Source organism: Solenopsis invicta, chromosome 16 (genome assembly GCF_016802725.1).
Source record: "Solenopsis invicta isolate M01_SB chromosome 16, UNIL_Sinv_3.0, whole genome shotgun sequence".
NCBI classification, from domain to species: domain Eukaryota; kingdom Metazoa; phylum Arthropoda; class Insecta; order Hymenoptera; family Formicidae; genus Solenopsis; species Solenopsis invicta.
The window spans coordinates 22,573,589-22,588,135 of NC_052679.1; the positions used below are offsets into that span (position 1 = coordinate 22,573,589).

At 30.7% G+C, this 14,547-nt stretch overlaps 3 protein-coding genes across 5 annotated transcripts in view; 1 reads left to right on the forward strand and 2 right to left on the reverse strand.

Annotated features, from left to right (window-relative positions):
- Window positions 1-2,676, reverse strand: part of LOC105206574 — a 59,709-nt gene extending 57,033 nt beyond the window's left edge. Inside the window, exon 1 of the mRNA XM_039458406.1 lies at window positions 2,545-2,676. The gene's annotated coding sequence lies outside the window, so the exon portion shown is untranslated. The remainder of the gene's footprint in view (window positions 1-2,544) is intronic.
- A 505-nt stretch (window positions 2,677-3,181) lies between these two features.
- Window positions 3,182-9,876, forward strand: LOC105206549 (wolframin). Of its 3 annotated transcripts, none has more exons than XM_039458408.1 (6): window positions 3,182-3,507; window positions 5,474-5,601; window positions 5,714-5,930; window positions 6,030-6,256; window positions 6,348-7,549; window positions 7,643-9,876. In XM_039458408.1, exons 3-6 carry the CDS (start codon window positions 5,878-5,880, stop codon window positions 8,435-8,437), a joined length of 2,277 nt encoding a protein of 758 aa, XP_039314342.1. In that variant the 5' UTR covers window positions 3,182-3,507; window positions 5,474-5,601; window positions 5,714-5,877; the 3' UTR covers window positions 8,438-9,876. The 3 variants fall into 3 exon arrangements, with proteins under 3 accessions (XP_039314342.1, XP_011174346.1, XP_039314343.1); XM_011176044.3 differs by having other exon boundaries at window positions 5,497-5,601; XM_039458409.1 differs by having other exon boundaries at window positions 3,182-3,442; window positions 5,497-5,601.
- Window positions 9,877-9,988: 112 nt separating this feature from the next.
- On the reverse strand, window positions 9,989-14,500 carry LOC105206540 (vesicular integral-membrane protein VIP36). Its single transcript, XM_011176033.3, has 7 exons — window positions 14,194-14,500; window positions 13,170-13,285; window positions 12,848-13,045; window positions 12,536-12,698; window positions 12,038-12,204; window positions 11,331-11,394; window positions 9,989-11,258 (listed from the first exon to the last, which is right to left on the reverse strand). The coding sequence occupies exons 1-7, from the start codon at window positions 14,327-14,329 to the stop codon at window positions 11,104-11,106; spliced, it is 999 nt and encodes a 332-aa protein (XP_011174335.1). The 5' UTR covers window positions 14,330-14,500; the 3' UTR covers window positions 9,989-11,103.
- Between the last annotated feature and the right edge of the window lie 47 nt (window positions 14,501-14,547).

A 14,547-nucleotide genomic window follows, 5' to 3' on the forward strand; every position in this document is an offset into this window, starting at 1 on the left:
CAACAATTTTAATTGTTTCTATTTTACATATTTGTATAATGATTTTTTTTAGAATTTAGAATAAAGTTTGAACAAAAAATCGTTCCCTTATTTTCCTAATGAAATGCATTAAAATATTATTATTACTTCAATAATACTTTACATTGTAATTTGCACGATATATTCAATACATTTCAATACGTTATCAATAATATCCTCCCTTACTATATAAATCTATATAAATAGTACTTATTATAAATTCTATATAAATAGTACTTATTATAAATTTTTACTTAGCACATCATTTTTTAAATTCTTGCGATTAATTTTCTTGTCTATTAAAAAGAATGAAAATAAAATCCATATTTTATTACATTTAAATTAACATGTAATATAAATACAGAAAAATTTGATGTAATTTACAATTAGATTTGTATTCGAATCAAAGAAATTCGATTCGATTTGATGTGAAAATTTTAGATTCAATTCAATTCAAAGATTCGATTCAATTCAACTTTACAAATGTTTCATTCGCACACTTCTACTAACATTGTATATTTTCCAAGAAAAAATAATTCTGCGTTCTGTACATATCTGCTCTAAGAACCGAGTAAGTAATTCTTACTCAGAAAATAAATATTACTTAGCGAATCAAGAATCATTTGTTGTTTGCTGAAGCGGTCATTAGAATCGCCTTGCTGCACGTACGTATGTAGCTTAATTATATATAGTAGTAACCATTAATTTTCTGTCGGACACCACATATGGAAGAAACAGACCGGCTACTTCGGCCAACTCCAACTAACTTTTATCGACAGTTAATCAAATTGTCAGGATTGTATACTAATTAATTAAAAAATTAATTAGTTAAAAGTTAAACAATAAAATTAAAAAGTTAACTTTTAACTTATTTAGTTAATTTTTAATGATATAATTTTTAACTTTAACTAGTTATTTTTTAAACACACAAGTTTTAATTTATTGAATTTTTCTTAAGTTAAAATTTATCTACGTAAAAAAAAAATTATAACAGAAAAAAATACATTCTCACATAAAAAGCAATATATTTCTTTATTATATAAACTTAATTTAAAATATTAAATTTGTTTGAGAATCCATATTATAATTATTTGGAGTAATCTAACTTTAAAAATTTACGAATTTCTAATTCAATATAAATAATTTTTCAAATTATATATATAAGCTCTTTAATACAAGTTAGTTGACAACTCTTTTCATCAAGAGTACAATAAATATGTCGCCAAACATAAAAAACTTTAATATTTATTACAGTAAAATACAAGTTCTAAAAAAAAAAAAATTATGAGTAAAATTTTTTATCCAAACTTTGCTATTTATTTATTAAAATATTATGATGTTATGAGCTTCAGAAAATGTATGTGTGTGTGTGTGTATATGTGTGTAAAATAAATATTTATATATTATAATAAACCTATACACATGTATTATCATTTATATTATAAATTGAGAATTGAGACTTAAGATTTTCTCGCGAAAAACAAGTTAAGTTTTAGCATATTTTTAAGTAAGTTGAATGTATGTCAATAAAAAAAATTGTAATTTTCAAACATGCATTAAAAAGGAAAAATAGTGCTTTAAATCTGTCTTTTAGTTTTGTTTCTATGATATTTTGTATTGCAATATTTTATATATAAAATTAAAAATTGAAAATTATCAATTTTTAATTTTATATAATTTTAAAACAAAATATCGCAAAGACCAAAATAAATAGATTTTTAAAGCAATCTTTCTGCTTTAGAAGACATTTTTGAACATTTTTTTACGATTTTTATTCGCAAAATACAAGAAAATAGTAACATGTACTCAGAGAAAAGTTTTTTAGAGTCAACAAATATTTGTTTAAATCAAAGAAATTTGTGCATTACTATACACTTAAAGAAAAGTTTCTTTGATTTAAAGAAATTTTTTGGTTTTTCCTTTTATTGAAACTAATGAAACAGTTTGGAAGTACAACAAATTTGTTTTTTAATGAAAGAAATATATTTTTAAAATTAAAATAACTACATTATTTTTTACATTTTTATCAGGACTTTCTTTGAATTAAAAAATAATTTGTTTAAATTAGACAAATAATTTGAACAATAATTTATTTATAAAATAATTCATTTATTTTAAAGAAGGTAAATAACGCTTATTATTTCTTGAAATCAAGTAAATTTTTGTTTTCTTCAAAAATATTTTTACTTTAATTTAAAAAAATCAAGTTAAAGAAACGATTTCATTAATCTAAACATAATTTTTCTCTGAGTAAAGTATCCTCTCTAATAAAATTCCCAAAATTTCTCTGAGTACTAATAAAATTTCGTGATTTTCCAAAGTAAAAACTAAATTTTCTGAAAATTTTGTTTTCCCGGTTTCTTCAGTAATCATCTTGCTTTTAATTTAATTTAATTTATTTTAATTTAATTTAATCTTAATATAATCTTAATATTTAACTAATTAGTTTTTTGTTCATTTAACTTTCATTATAAATTTTACAAGCCATTTAACTTTTACATAATTTTAAAAAATGTACTAACTTACCCAATTCTGCAAATTGTAAGTAATGTCATGATGATGTCAGCTTGGACGATTGAGTGACCTAAAGTTCATCAGAGTTGGTCGAAGCATGATTGATGCAAGGAAGAAAGTTGAAAGTTGGTCGAAGTAGCTCCGAGATGCATCTACAAGACAAAAATTGGAATTACATCCCCTCCGAGAACAATTTTACTTGATATAATATAGATTGTTTTCTTTTTAGTGAACACAGCTGACATAAACATCATTCTATCCTTTTTCAGTATTCAATGAGTAACAAAGATAGAATGACGCTTGTGTCGATTGTGTTCACTAAAAGAAAAGCAGCCGTAATATACGCTACGTGTATTATATATTTCGATTAAAGTTTTTCTCGGAAAGGGCATTTTGGAACCTAACCTTGAAATAAGAACAGGATGAAGATCCGCGATCTCAATGGAAGATTCAAAAGTAAGAACGAGGTAGAATCTTTTGGTCGCGATCTCATAGCTTAAAGTGGCGATCGAAAACCTTTCGTTTTTCAATAAAAGGAATTCATCGAGACGGAGAGCCGCAGGAGACGCAAAAGATTCAAATTTCGGAGCGGTATTGGCGCGCAGCCGGCGCGTTTGTTTACGTACTTAACCTAATCCAACCTAGCCTGTCTCGACGCTGAAGCAAGGACGCGCACGCGTCGCGCGCGTCGCCGTACATCACTACCAGTTATTCAACAGGAACGTTCGGCGGCGGAGCGAGCCGCGCGGTGTGTGCGTTGTGCGATCTACAAGCGTTTTGTGGCCGAGCGATTCAGAGAGAGACGGCGAGGTGTTTCGGGTGTTTCGCGCGCGCGAGAAGAGGAGTTTCATTGCTGCCGCTTAGCGCGAGAACGGAAGGATCTCTCTAACCGCGCCCTCCGCCCCCGATCGTGAGTCATGGCTGGTATCGTACCGTTGTCTGGTAGACCCGGCAGGAAACAGTGGACGCTACACGGTAATCATTTCGTTGAGGTCGCGGATTCGAGGGTATAGCAACACGCGAGCGCGAACCCAGAGACCCGGGGACCCGGTCGAGGACGCACCGACTTTGTTCGACTTTTCTCGAGTCGACCACGTGACCTGACGATGAAAATGGCGCGATATTCAATGTTTTTCGATATCTGTCTTTTGAGTTTAGAACCGGCGAACAGACGAGTGAATATAGTCGACGCGGGAAAGCGATTTTCGGGATTGGGAACGTTTCTTTATAAAAGTAACGCGTTATCTAGAAAGACACGATTCGTTATTTTTTCAATTTTGATTACTTTTATTTTTTTAGTAGTAGCATCCAAACTATGTTGTTATTTGATCAATACAAATATGAAATTCATAGTGGCTTTGATTAATTACAAATTCTATAAGCATGTATTACATTTATAAAATAACGCTTAGTTTTATTATCATTATAAATAGCCCAGTATAACCAAAAAACAAAAACAATATTTAAAAATGTTGATTTTACTTTATAAGTGGTATAATATACTTAGAATGTTATATGAATATTATTAAAAATATTATTAAAAATTAAAATAACGTTCTGAGAATAGATATTATTGCGAGAATATAATATTTTTTAATATTATATGCATATTGTAGTAATGTTATATGTCTACTTTATATAATATTTGTTGAATTATTTCAATATTCGTAAATTATTATGAAAATATTTTGTAAATATTATTTATATTAAAAAATTAATGTGAATTATTATACATAAAATGATAGTTTAGTATGAATATTAATTTTATACTTGGTGGGAGATAGATCTGTATTGCTTCATAATGCGTAATTAAATCAATTGCTAATCTCTTGTTGAAAGATGCTCTTATTCTAATGCAGTATTAATAATGTCATGTTAATTAATGAATTATATATTAACAAAGTAGAACAATTTAAATAGAATTTTAAAGATGATTAAAATGAGACTAATAATGGAATACAAAATAAAGGATTACAGGATTGGGTGTATAATGTATAAATGATTTATGTATACAATGTAAACTATGTTTTACGTGTTATCTACAATAATATATGGATAATAAAATATTCAAATTTCACAAAGAATGAAGATTACATTCTGTTTTTCATTTTTAATGTTATCTATTTTTATTTTATCATTTTAATCAACTAAAATCTGATATATTATCAATTTTATATCTTAATTGCTTTTTTCTGTATTGTGTTATTCAATTTATAATAATTTACATTACGTGTATTATCTACACCTAACAGCATATCATTCATCCAGGGGATATTCTATGGACATCTTTCTTACTACATCCGTACGTCCTAAGGATGTCCATGCAACGTCCCCTGGATGAAGTGTGCCGTTAGGGCATGGATTTACTTATGATTGTTTACATTATTATGCTTACATGAATATTCTTCATTTGGACAATGTAAGCAATTAAAAATTGGATAACACGATATAAGAAAAAAGTAAGTTTTAAAATTGTCAATATATCTGACTTTATTGATCAAATAAAAATATAGTGAAAATTAAAAATATAATTTTCATTATTTCTGATGAAATCTAAAACCTTTATGATTCATAAGTTATTGTTTACAAATGACATGTAAAACATAATTTACATGGTTTTTATTATACACATGTAATGTAAATTATATTGTACACGTAAATGACCAACCTTGACGTAAATAATATGTGAAAAACGTATGCAGACGTAATCTTGAAATGTGCGACATAACCCTGATATACAATAGCATTAATCATTAGTAATAGCATTAATCATTATTAATAGCATTAATCATTATTAATAGTATTAACATCATCATGCTTATGTACCATTCGTAATAAAAGCAAATAAAACAGTTTACAAACTGTTAGTAGATATATGTGTATATGTGTTGACACAACATGAACATGAATTCTGACTCTTTATTTTTTTCTGATTAAATAGCTAATTCTAAGTCCTATTGATAGATGGGCCTAAAGGTTCTCTTAGACGGTTACGTTCCCGATTGGCAGAAGACGGCTGTCCGGAATCTCAAGTGATTTTAGCTAAGCAGTTGTTAGAGGAGCAATGTGGTAAGTTGAAATATATGAGTCGCACGCAAAGTGTTTCCTATGCTATTCTATCTTTGTTACACTACACTTGTTATTTGTGTATAATTTATAATTCTAATATTTGTACTTCAAGAGCTTGATGTTGATAAAGAGGAAAACGCTAAATTGGGTGTTTACTGGTTGACAAAAGCCTCAGAGCAGGGAAATCTGGAGGCGACTGATATTCTTAGAAAGTGTTTGGCGACTGGTCGCGGTATCACAGAGCACAACTATTACGACGTAAAAAGTTGTCTAGACATGACGCAGGACGAGAAGTTGGCCAGAAGAGCAGCGAGGGAGATGTTTATGAGGTAAAGAACAATGAATGAATGAATGAATGAAGATGAATAAATTAGATGAATAAATGTATCTTATACATATATATGAGTATGAAATTGCTTTTTCATCAGTCTATCAAATGGCGAAGACTTCATAACTACAGAGCAGCTGCAAAAACGTGTGAGGAATTTATCGTCACCATCGACCAGTAATGCCGATTTTCCATCGAACAATCCCTCTAGCAACTTGTCGCAAAAGGGACAACTGAGCGACAACGATAACGATTGCTTCCCCAGCAATGGGCTTCCCGACGATTCCCTACCTACCAAGAATGAAAACCGAACGAACGACAGTCACGGTAAAAAAGATTTTCACACTTTTTGCATCACTTTTCTTTTTATGTTACTTATTTTTCTGTGTCTCATGCAAGTTTTGTTGTACGATTGCAGGTTGGACGGACCAGAGTGAGAAGATCACGGAGGCTGCTTTGGTATCCGCAGCTGCGAGTTACGCGCGCGGGATGCTTCCGATAGTATCACATGCTCTCTGCATGGTGGATCCTTCCGAATTGGCACTAGACACGATACCACTGCTACAGAGACCATTTATTTATCCGTTCGCGTCGTTGAAACGTCTCTACAGTTGGTTGATCGAGACCCTGGGCCACAGAGGAACGTCGATCAAGAGGGTTCTTTTTACGTCGAATTTACACATTCTTCTGTTACTCTTGTTATACTCCTTGTTCGGCACGGAGAGCCTAATACTTTTTATACCGATGGCCCTCTACTACCTTTCGTTTACAGTCATGGTAGTGGCTACCTTTCAAATGCTTCAACGAAAACGCGAGTTCAACAACTTCCGCATGTGGTCAGGTCTATTTCTCAGTTACTCGGGCGGAAATTTGAATCCTGAGGAAGCAGAGTATCAATTCTGCCGCAACAACTTGAAACCATATGGACATTTCTTTCTCGCGTTACTGTTGAACCTGATGATTTATCCTCTGATAGCCCATCAATGGACCCCGCAATCTGAATTCACTATAATAGCAGTCACGCTTACTCTTATCACACTCTGCAATTTTATGTGGAGGGACTCTTCGCGATTTCCCGATTTCTTGGCCCTCTTCAGCTTTGGTGTACATGTACTCGCCAAGTATCCTTACGAGACGGACATAGTCGTGGCGCAAAGCTGGAGATTCTTGGACATCAGAGTGCCAACATTTGCGTCTTACGTTGTCGGCAATGGCATAGAGTTTTGTCTAAATTTCCGTGCCGTGTTTTATCTCTTGATACCTGCGGTTTTCGCGAAAATGGCCGCGAGAGACGGTTGGCGCGGCACGTATCGGATTCTGATACCTCATTGCGTTACTCTAAGTTGGTGGCAAATAGCAATTTTCAGTTCTCAAGGTGCCACATGGTACGGCTTGATCAGAGGCGCACTTGCATTAGTTGGAATGGTCTTGTTTCTTCCAATCGCCGGTATTGCTTCTGTCATTTTACCAATCGTAGCTATTGCCAAATATTTATCGGAAAATGATCTGGCCATGAGGGTAGCGATTACTGCTGTACTCGGAGGAATGCCATTTTTTGTTTCATGGTATCTGAGAAAGACTAGAGTGTCGAGATTTAATTGGATCATTACGCTTATGCAAGTATGTATATCTTTATATTTCTCCGTCTTATATAGACTTGAATATATCTTTTTAATTGATATATGTAAAATTATATAAATATATATTCTGTAGATTGTTCTTGGCGTTGGTGCTGCAACATTTTTATCGTGGCCGATGATAATGGAATATAATCAGGATTCCGACGAGACATCATATGACATTACTTCTACCTTAACATGGGATCAGTATCAAAACTACTGTCATCAACCTGCATGGGAGGAACTGTCGTCGAAAGCGCAAGTGCAGGTGCAATGCGCTCAATTGGAAGGCATACCTGTTGCGTGGGAAGGCTACGTGACAAATATTAGAGTAAAGTCGATAAAAAACAATATTGCTATTATACTAAACAGGTTACCCGACAACGTTAGAAAATTAATTAGTTGTATGTACGGGGAACCGTATGAGGAAAATTGTAATTCGGGCGATGACGTTCGCAGAAAGAACTGCAAGCACATAACGAGTATTCAGAAAAAAAGAAACAAATGTTATTTTCCATCTTGGGATCAATACGAATTTGAGATATTCGTCAAGATGAAAAGCGGCATATGGGGAAGTACCACAGAGATACGTCTCATTGCGGACCATTCTTTCACCAATTTTAGTCTAAATATATATCCGGGCGATAAGATTTGGTTTTCTGGAGCACTTCTGAATAATGATTTGGAAACAGAGTCTCTTCTTGGTGGTGCCATACCACACATCGATTTGGAAGAGATAGGGTGTCTTGCATGCAATTCCCTCAATTTGAAAAAGTCTTACAAACGTTATAGGTATCGTATAAGTTTAAGCTCTATTATTAGAGATCTTTGTCTCAGCGTAAAGACTGTATTAAACTTTCTCTTAAATCCTATTGTGATGTTTAAGTGATGACATTTTATATGACTGAATCCTTTTAGATCTCTCTATAGCTTTTTAGGTCTAATAAAATTTTTTCAATATCTAATTATTATTATAGTTTGTTTAACATGATTTATATTAAAAAAAAATTAAATTACTAGAATATTGGAATTAAAAAAAATTTTTTTAGACGAATAAAATTTGGAAATAAAACACGCCGTATTAATTCATATAAGTAGTTAATTTAACAAGATACAATTTCAAACAAATTTGGTATCTATATATTTGCATTGTAAACTATAATATTTTTGCTTTATAAATGTCTTAAAAGATATTTCAATATGAAAAATCTGTTAAAAGATCTTCGTTTGGGCGAATAATTTGATCCGATAATTTTATTATAATTGTAACCAATTTTTCGCGTTACAATGTTGCAGATAAACTATATTGTACAAAACAGCATGTTATATATGATAGCATGCTGTACACAACTAAAACGAGAAACTATTATGTATATAAAGTAGTGTTTCTTTAATGTTTGACATACATGTAAATGTGTGTGTGATATGAAAGTAGAAAATAACGTAAATATATGTCAATGTTACCGAATGCCTCAGGCAATACATGTGTATATATATATATATATATATATATATATATATATATATATATATTAATAGTTATATTACGCTTTCATGAACAAGTCGTAATCTGCTTCAGAGTATTACATATAACATATATTTTAAGATTTATATATTTTCCTAAGCGTTACTGCCAGTAAAAGAGGAAAGAAACGCTTGATATTTTTGTATTCCGTTTTCGAAGAATTATAAAAGATCTCTTTGATCTTGTATGTTTTAATATTGCATGTAATAAAATTTATATTTCTTACTATGGTATGTATATTACATCATAATGAAGTTTTAATTAATTTAATGGCAAGGCAGTATGCGATCTAATGTAAATAATCTTAAATTATTTAGTAAGCTATTATTATTTTAAAAAATTTCATTATTTCATAAAAAAATTTTATGTGGTACTGTCACATATTGACATTATAGTTAGAATACACTATATAGTTCAAAATTCAGTTAGCTGCAATAAGCAGCATTGGAAATATGTATAATACAAATAATTCATGATAGGTCGATGTTAAGTGTTTAGACTTGTAAACTATTAATGAGCATATCTATTTAGAGTTAAGAGCAGTTTCGTCATCGTATCACACAACGACAATAGGAATCAAGACCAGTACAGTAGTAAAGAGATAAGACAGACATAGATGTGCCTTGGTGTTTTCCGTTTGAATGATTTTAATGTTGATAATAAAAGTACTCTATTTGCTTCTCCAAGCAAAGCAAACAAAAACTATATGTATTATAAAACATCATGAACTCTCATATTCTGATGTGCAAATGTATATTTTTGTCATGAATAATATATATTCAGAATACAGTATAAAATTCAAACGTTGTCTTATTCAAGTGTAAATTTTAATTACCTCATATCTATCTTTTTGTGAAAAGCAAAACACTTTTTTTCCTTAGAATTATAGATATATTTATTTTATATTTGGCAACATGATACATTATTGTTTTGAATGATAACATCATGTCAGTAACAAGACGTTTATTTAAACGGTTTGGTTCCCTTTTTCTTAGTTTCCATATAAAAGAATTAGAATACAGTTTTACTATGGAGTTATTTTATATTGAAATACGGCAGAACCTCCCATATTGCATGTATGTTCATACAATGTTAGACATGCTTCTAACACTGCATAATTAATATGACTATATCAATAGTTTGTTTAGAGAGTTGTATCTATAAGCTGCAAATACTTTTATCACTTAATGCAATATGGGAGCTTCGAGTATATTAAGTTTCTATATATACAAATATAAAATCTATATTAATAAAGTCTTTTATGTACCTAATCTGCATATGAAAATAATTACTTAATGTGCAAAAAAATTGCAAAAAATAGTAATTAAGCGGGCTTTCTATATTTTATCTCCTTAAACAATATCCCTTTTATCTGTGATGTATATATTTCCTTAAATGTTTAAAATCACTTGACTTTAGAATTAATTTGAACCTAGACAAAAAGGTTCTGGAAAAAAGTATATATCACCATAAAGATCTTGTGTGTATGAGCATTTGGCATGAAATTAATATATATAATATATGAATTTTTCCAAGACCTTTCTAAAATACAGTTAACAATGTACATGTCATAATACATTCATTATAATATCTCTTTCCATCTTACTATCTTATTTTTTAGAAGTCGAATATGTAAAAACTTATTTCTGTAAATTTTACCTGGTGTTTCAAAAAGTAATAACTTTGGTAAAGGAACTGTAAATAAATACGTATTTTTACTGACTACAATAAAATCAAATAAATGTACATTGAGCCCAATGACATCGACAATTAATTCAATAGAGGCAACATTCAGCAAATATTGGAATTATTAGAATACTAGCATACACACATACACACGTTTCTCCTTTACCCTAAACTTTTATTCTTACATACAAAAGAAATTTCTCATACTAATTTCAGAACAAAAAATCAAGTAAGGACAGTCTTATGAGCATTTGATAATTTACACTTTTATATATGAAAAATCTCGGATAAAGGAGAAATTGATAAGCTGCGACATTCAAGACACACGCTATCTCAAACTTGACTTAGTAAAATCGTTTTCTACTATTTTCCTGATGCTTCTGATAAAGCATAATGGCAATGACGACACAGACTATTAATGCAATCGCACAAATTAACATGATTAAGAAAAGTTTTATTCCACTCAGACTGCCAGATTGCTTCGAATCTTCTATACGTTCTAAAATAGAAAATTGATATCAAAATAATAAATGTATGCACATGTAAAATAGTATCTTATTTAACTGCATACCTCTTGGTGCATCATAGAACGATGCTGATGGCACAATTTGTGATCTGTCTTCTTGATCCTTAGGCTGTAAAGTGATATATATTTTTAAGTATCATTAATTCGTTTATTGTAATTAAATAATTTACATCTTTACTGTTTAATGAAATATATGCTTTATACAGAGTGTTCCATATTTTTTAATTAATATTTCGGGGAATAAAAAAGGATGGAACTTCGAACTAAAAATTTCTTTCCCAATTTTGGTTCTGACTATTATTTATCGAGTTATTAACGATTAAAGTTGATTAATGAGATTGTATCCAGCTGGAATACGCAGAAACATACTACCATGGGACTCTTCGCATTTACTATACATTCTCCTGATTAAAATTTTTCATAATAACAATTTTTTTATTTAATCCATCGATTTAGTCATTTATTTATTAATATGCAAAATTAGAATACAATTTTAATCGGGAAAATGTATAGTAAGCGCAAGGAGTCTCGAGGCATACTACGTTTCTAAGCACTCTGGGCATCTGATTGAGCAACTTTAATCATTAATAACTTGGTAAATAATGATCTAAGCCAAAATTGGGAAAGAAACTTTTAGTTCAAAATTCTATCGTCTTTTACTTCCCGAAATATTAATTAAGAGTTATGAAATACCTTATATACATAATTTAGATATTTAATTAAAATATAGCAAAGAATAAATTAGTGCTTACATCATCTGGTAAGTCTAATTCATACAAACGAATTGATAATATGTCATGATTGTCAGACAGATCACCCGTGGTAGCAGAAATTCCTATATAATATCCTGTTGGAAGTTTAACTTCATTCACTTGGAAGCATTGCCTCCATGCTGCTTTGTTGGCAAGATCCGTAGAAACTTTATTAAGATGAGAAAAAAACATTGTAAGAAGTATAGAAATGTGGAGTTACGTGTGTGTGTGTATATACGAGAAGTGTCTATACATATGTGTGTAATTATAGTCCATAAACACATACATGTGTGTGTGCAGATATATGTTTGCAAATCAAGGACGCAATTATAAAGCACAAAAAAAAAATGAAAAAAGTACAATTCATTTAACGCGAACAAAGTACAATGATGAATAGAAATACAAAAAAATATAACATAACAAAGAACATTTTATTAATGGCACATGTAATAAAAAAGATATATTTTTTAATGTTTAATTGTGTTTGCTTTTACGTACCAGTTAGGGTATCTCTCTCATATCTTATAGCTATGTGTGTATCATGTTCCATGTTTCTGAACTTTGCTTCACATCCTGCAAGTTGCGTATGAGTGCCATCGCGATCATGATCATAATGCAGAGATCCGTTATTGACCATTGCTGAGATATAAGGATGTTGATGCTATCAAAAAAATAGATTACTTGTATATTAAAAGAAAAGATAAAAATATAAGAATGTTGAGCTTCGAATAATTAAAAATATTCAAAGTTATGTGATCTTAATCAATTATTCAAACTACAATAGACTTCACAAATCTATATTCAACATACATTGTGTTGGCCATTATGATTGCTGTATGTGTCAAGTATCACTGCTAATCCTTGGAAATAATCTTGATTTCCAAATACAGGACCTGATTTCATCCTTTCCTTAGCATACCAAATGACAAAACCATCTCCGAATAAGTCCTTTCCTTTTCCATGTACTTTAAATTGAACTTGCAATTCCCAATTTCGTATATGGCATGGCTATAAACAAATAATAAGTTTAATTATTAGTAAACAATACATATTATATGTATATGTACAGTTATTTTAATTTGTATTAAAGTTATATACAAAACATCATGTATAATACAAGTAGAATACTTACAACAGAATTCCATAAGGCACCTTGTTTACTTTGTAAATCAGGTGTCAACCTGATATAATTATTAGTCACCATTGTACTTCCTGTGAAATCCCAATTAGGTATCGTCATGCCTGTACCTATTACATAAAATACAATTTTATAAATAAAATTAAAAGCGCATATATATATATATATATATATATATATTATAAATATATTTTATAAATGTACATTAAATATAAATTTAAGGAATAAAATAACATGTTATAGATCAAAATATATAACAAATAACAGATTTGATGCTTTAACAGTTATTATAAATAAACAAATGATAAACAATTGATTTAAAATCTATTTCATACATAGAACTTATAGTATAAAAGTTATATTATTAACTTATACTATAAGTTCTATGATTTCATATATAAATGAAAAAATTATATTAAGAACATGTTACCAAAATACTATCAAAATCTTAACCAATATACATTATATAATTTATATTATTTATTATTTCAAAATTTCAAATGTATGTCACTTTAAAATGTACTAATCTTTCTCATGTAGATTGCGACTACGATTGTATTCTGACAATACAAAAAATTTACAATTCACATAAAGTATACTATAGATTTCAGTACTGACAGTCATTTGAAATGCTGCTTAGATAATGAATGAATCAGCAAATCTTTCCGCGCTGGCGCGTATCGAAATTCGCAATAAAAATCTATAATTTAAAAAAAAGTAGAATTTACGCGTCTCTTAAAAAAAAAATCAGCTCCTTGTCCTACAAAAATTTATTGATTTTATGACACACGTAGATGTGAATGTTTTTTTCGTTATTTATGGGAAAAAAATTTTCCGTATTAATTAGTCACCTCGTAACCTCAAATTTGCAGACTGGCTCCGATTCTAGATAAATAACTGATAACAAGTACTTGAATGAGCATATCCTTCCACGCTGACGTGCGATGGAAGGATCCTTCGCGAGTGAGGACGGGATCTTGGCGAGTGCGATATACGGAGATAAACAAGTTCGGCGTACCTTGATACGGCCTGTACAGCGAATGTTCCCGCTTCATGAAGTCCTGCGTGTTCCATTCCGTGGCGACGGACTCCAGGACGCCAACGAGTAGGAGTACCCACGAAATTACGCCCATCGCTGACCCTCGGGATTGCATGCTTCGCGGGTATTCGTAGATTATAAACACGTGGGTAGAAGAAGTCACAATGCGCTCGTACGCAGCAGCACCACCAGAATAAAGGCCATTCACGCGTTTGCCGTACTAATCAACGTCATCCCCGAGTCATCCGGAGAGCTCCGCCGGAGATCGCTACTTTCATAGTCGGGTGGACTTGAAAGATTTTGATCCTCGCTAACGTGACAGTCGATAACGTC

Excerpts from the sequence above, each read along its gene's own strand:
- LOC105206549 (XM_011176044.3), top strand. The coding sequence starts at position 3,450 with ATGGCTGGTATCGTACCGTTGTCTGGTAGACCCGGCAGGAAACAGTGG. Across the intron at positions 5,931-6,029 it reads GCGAGGGAGATGTTTATGAG|TCTATCAAATGGCGAAGACT; the intron begins GTAAAGAACAAT and ends CTTTTTCATCAG. Across the intron at positions 6,257-6,347 it reads CCGAACGAACGACAGTCACG|GTTGGACGGACCAGAGTGAG; the intron begins GTAAAAAAGATT and ends GTACGATTGCAG.
- LOC105206540 (XM_011176033.3), bottom strand. The coding sequence starts at position 14,329 with ATGCAATCCCGAGGGTCAGCGATGGGCGTAATTTCGTGGGTACTCCTA. Across the intron at positions 13,286-14,193 it reads GCTGTACAGGCCGTATCAAG|GTACAGGCATGACGATACCT; the intron begins GTACGCCGAACT and ends TTTATGTAATAG. Across the intron at positions 11,259-11,330 it reads GTTCTATGATGCACCAAGAG|AACGTATAGAAGATTCGAAG; the intron begins GTATGCAGTTAA and ends TTTCTATTTTAG.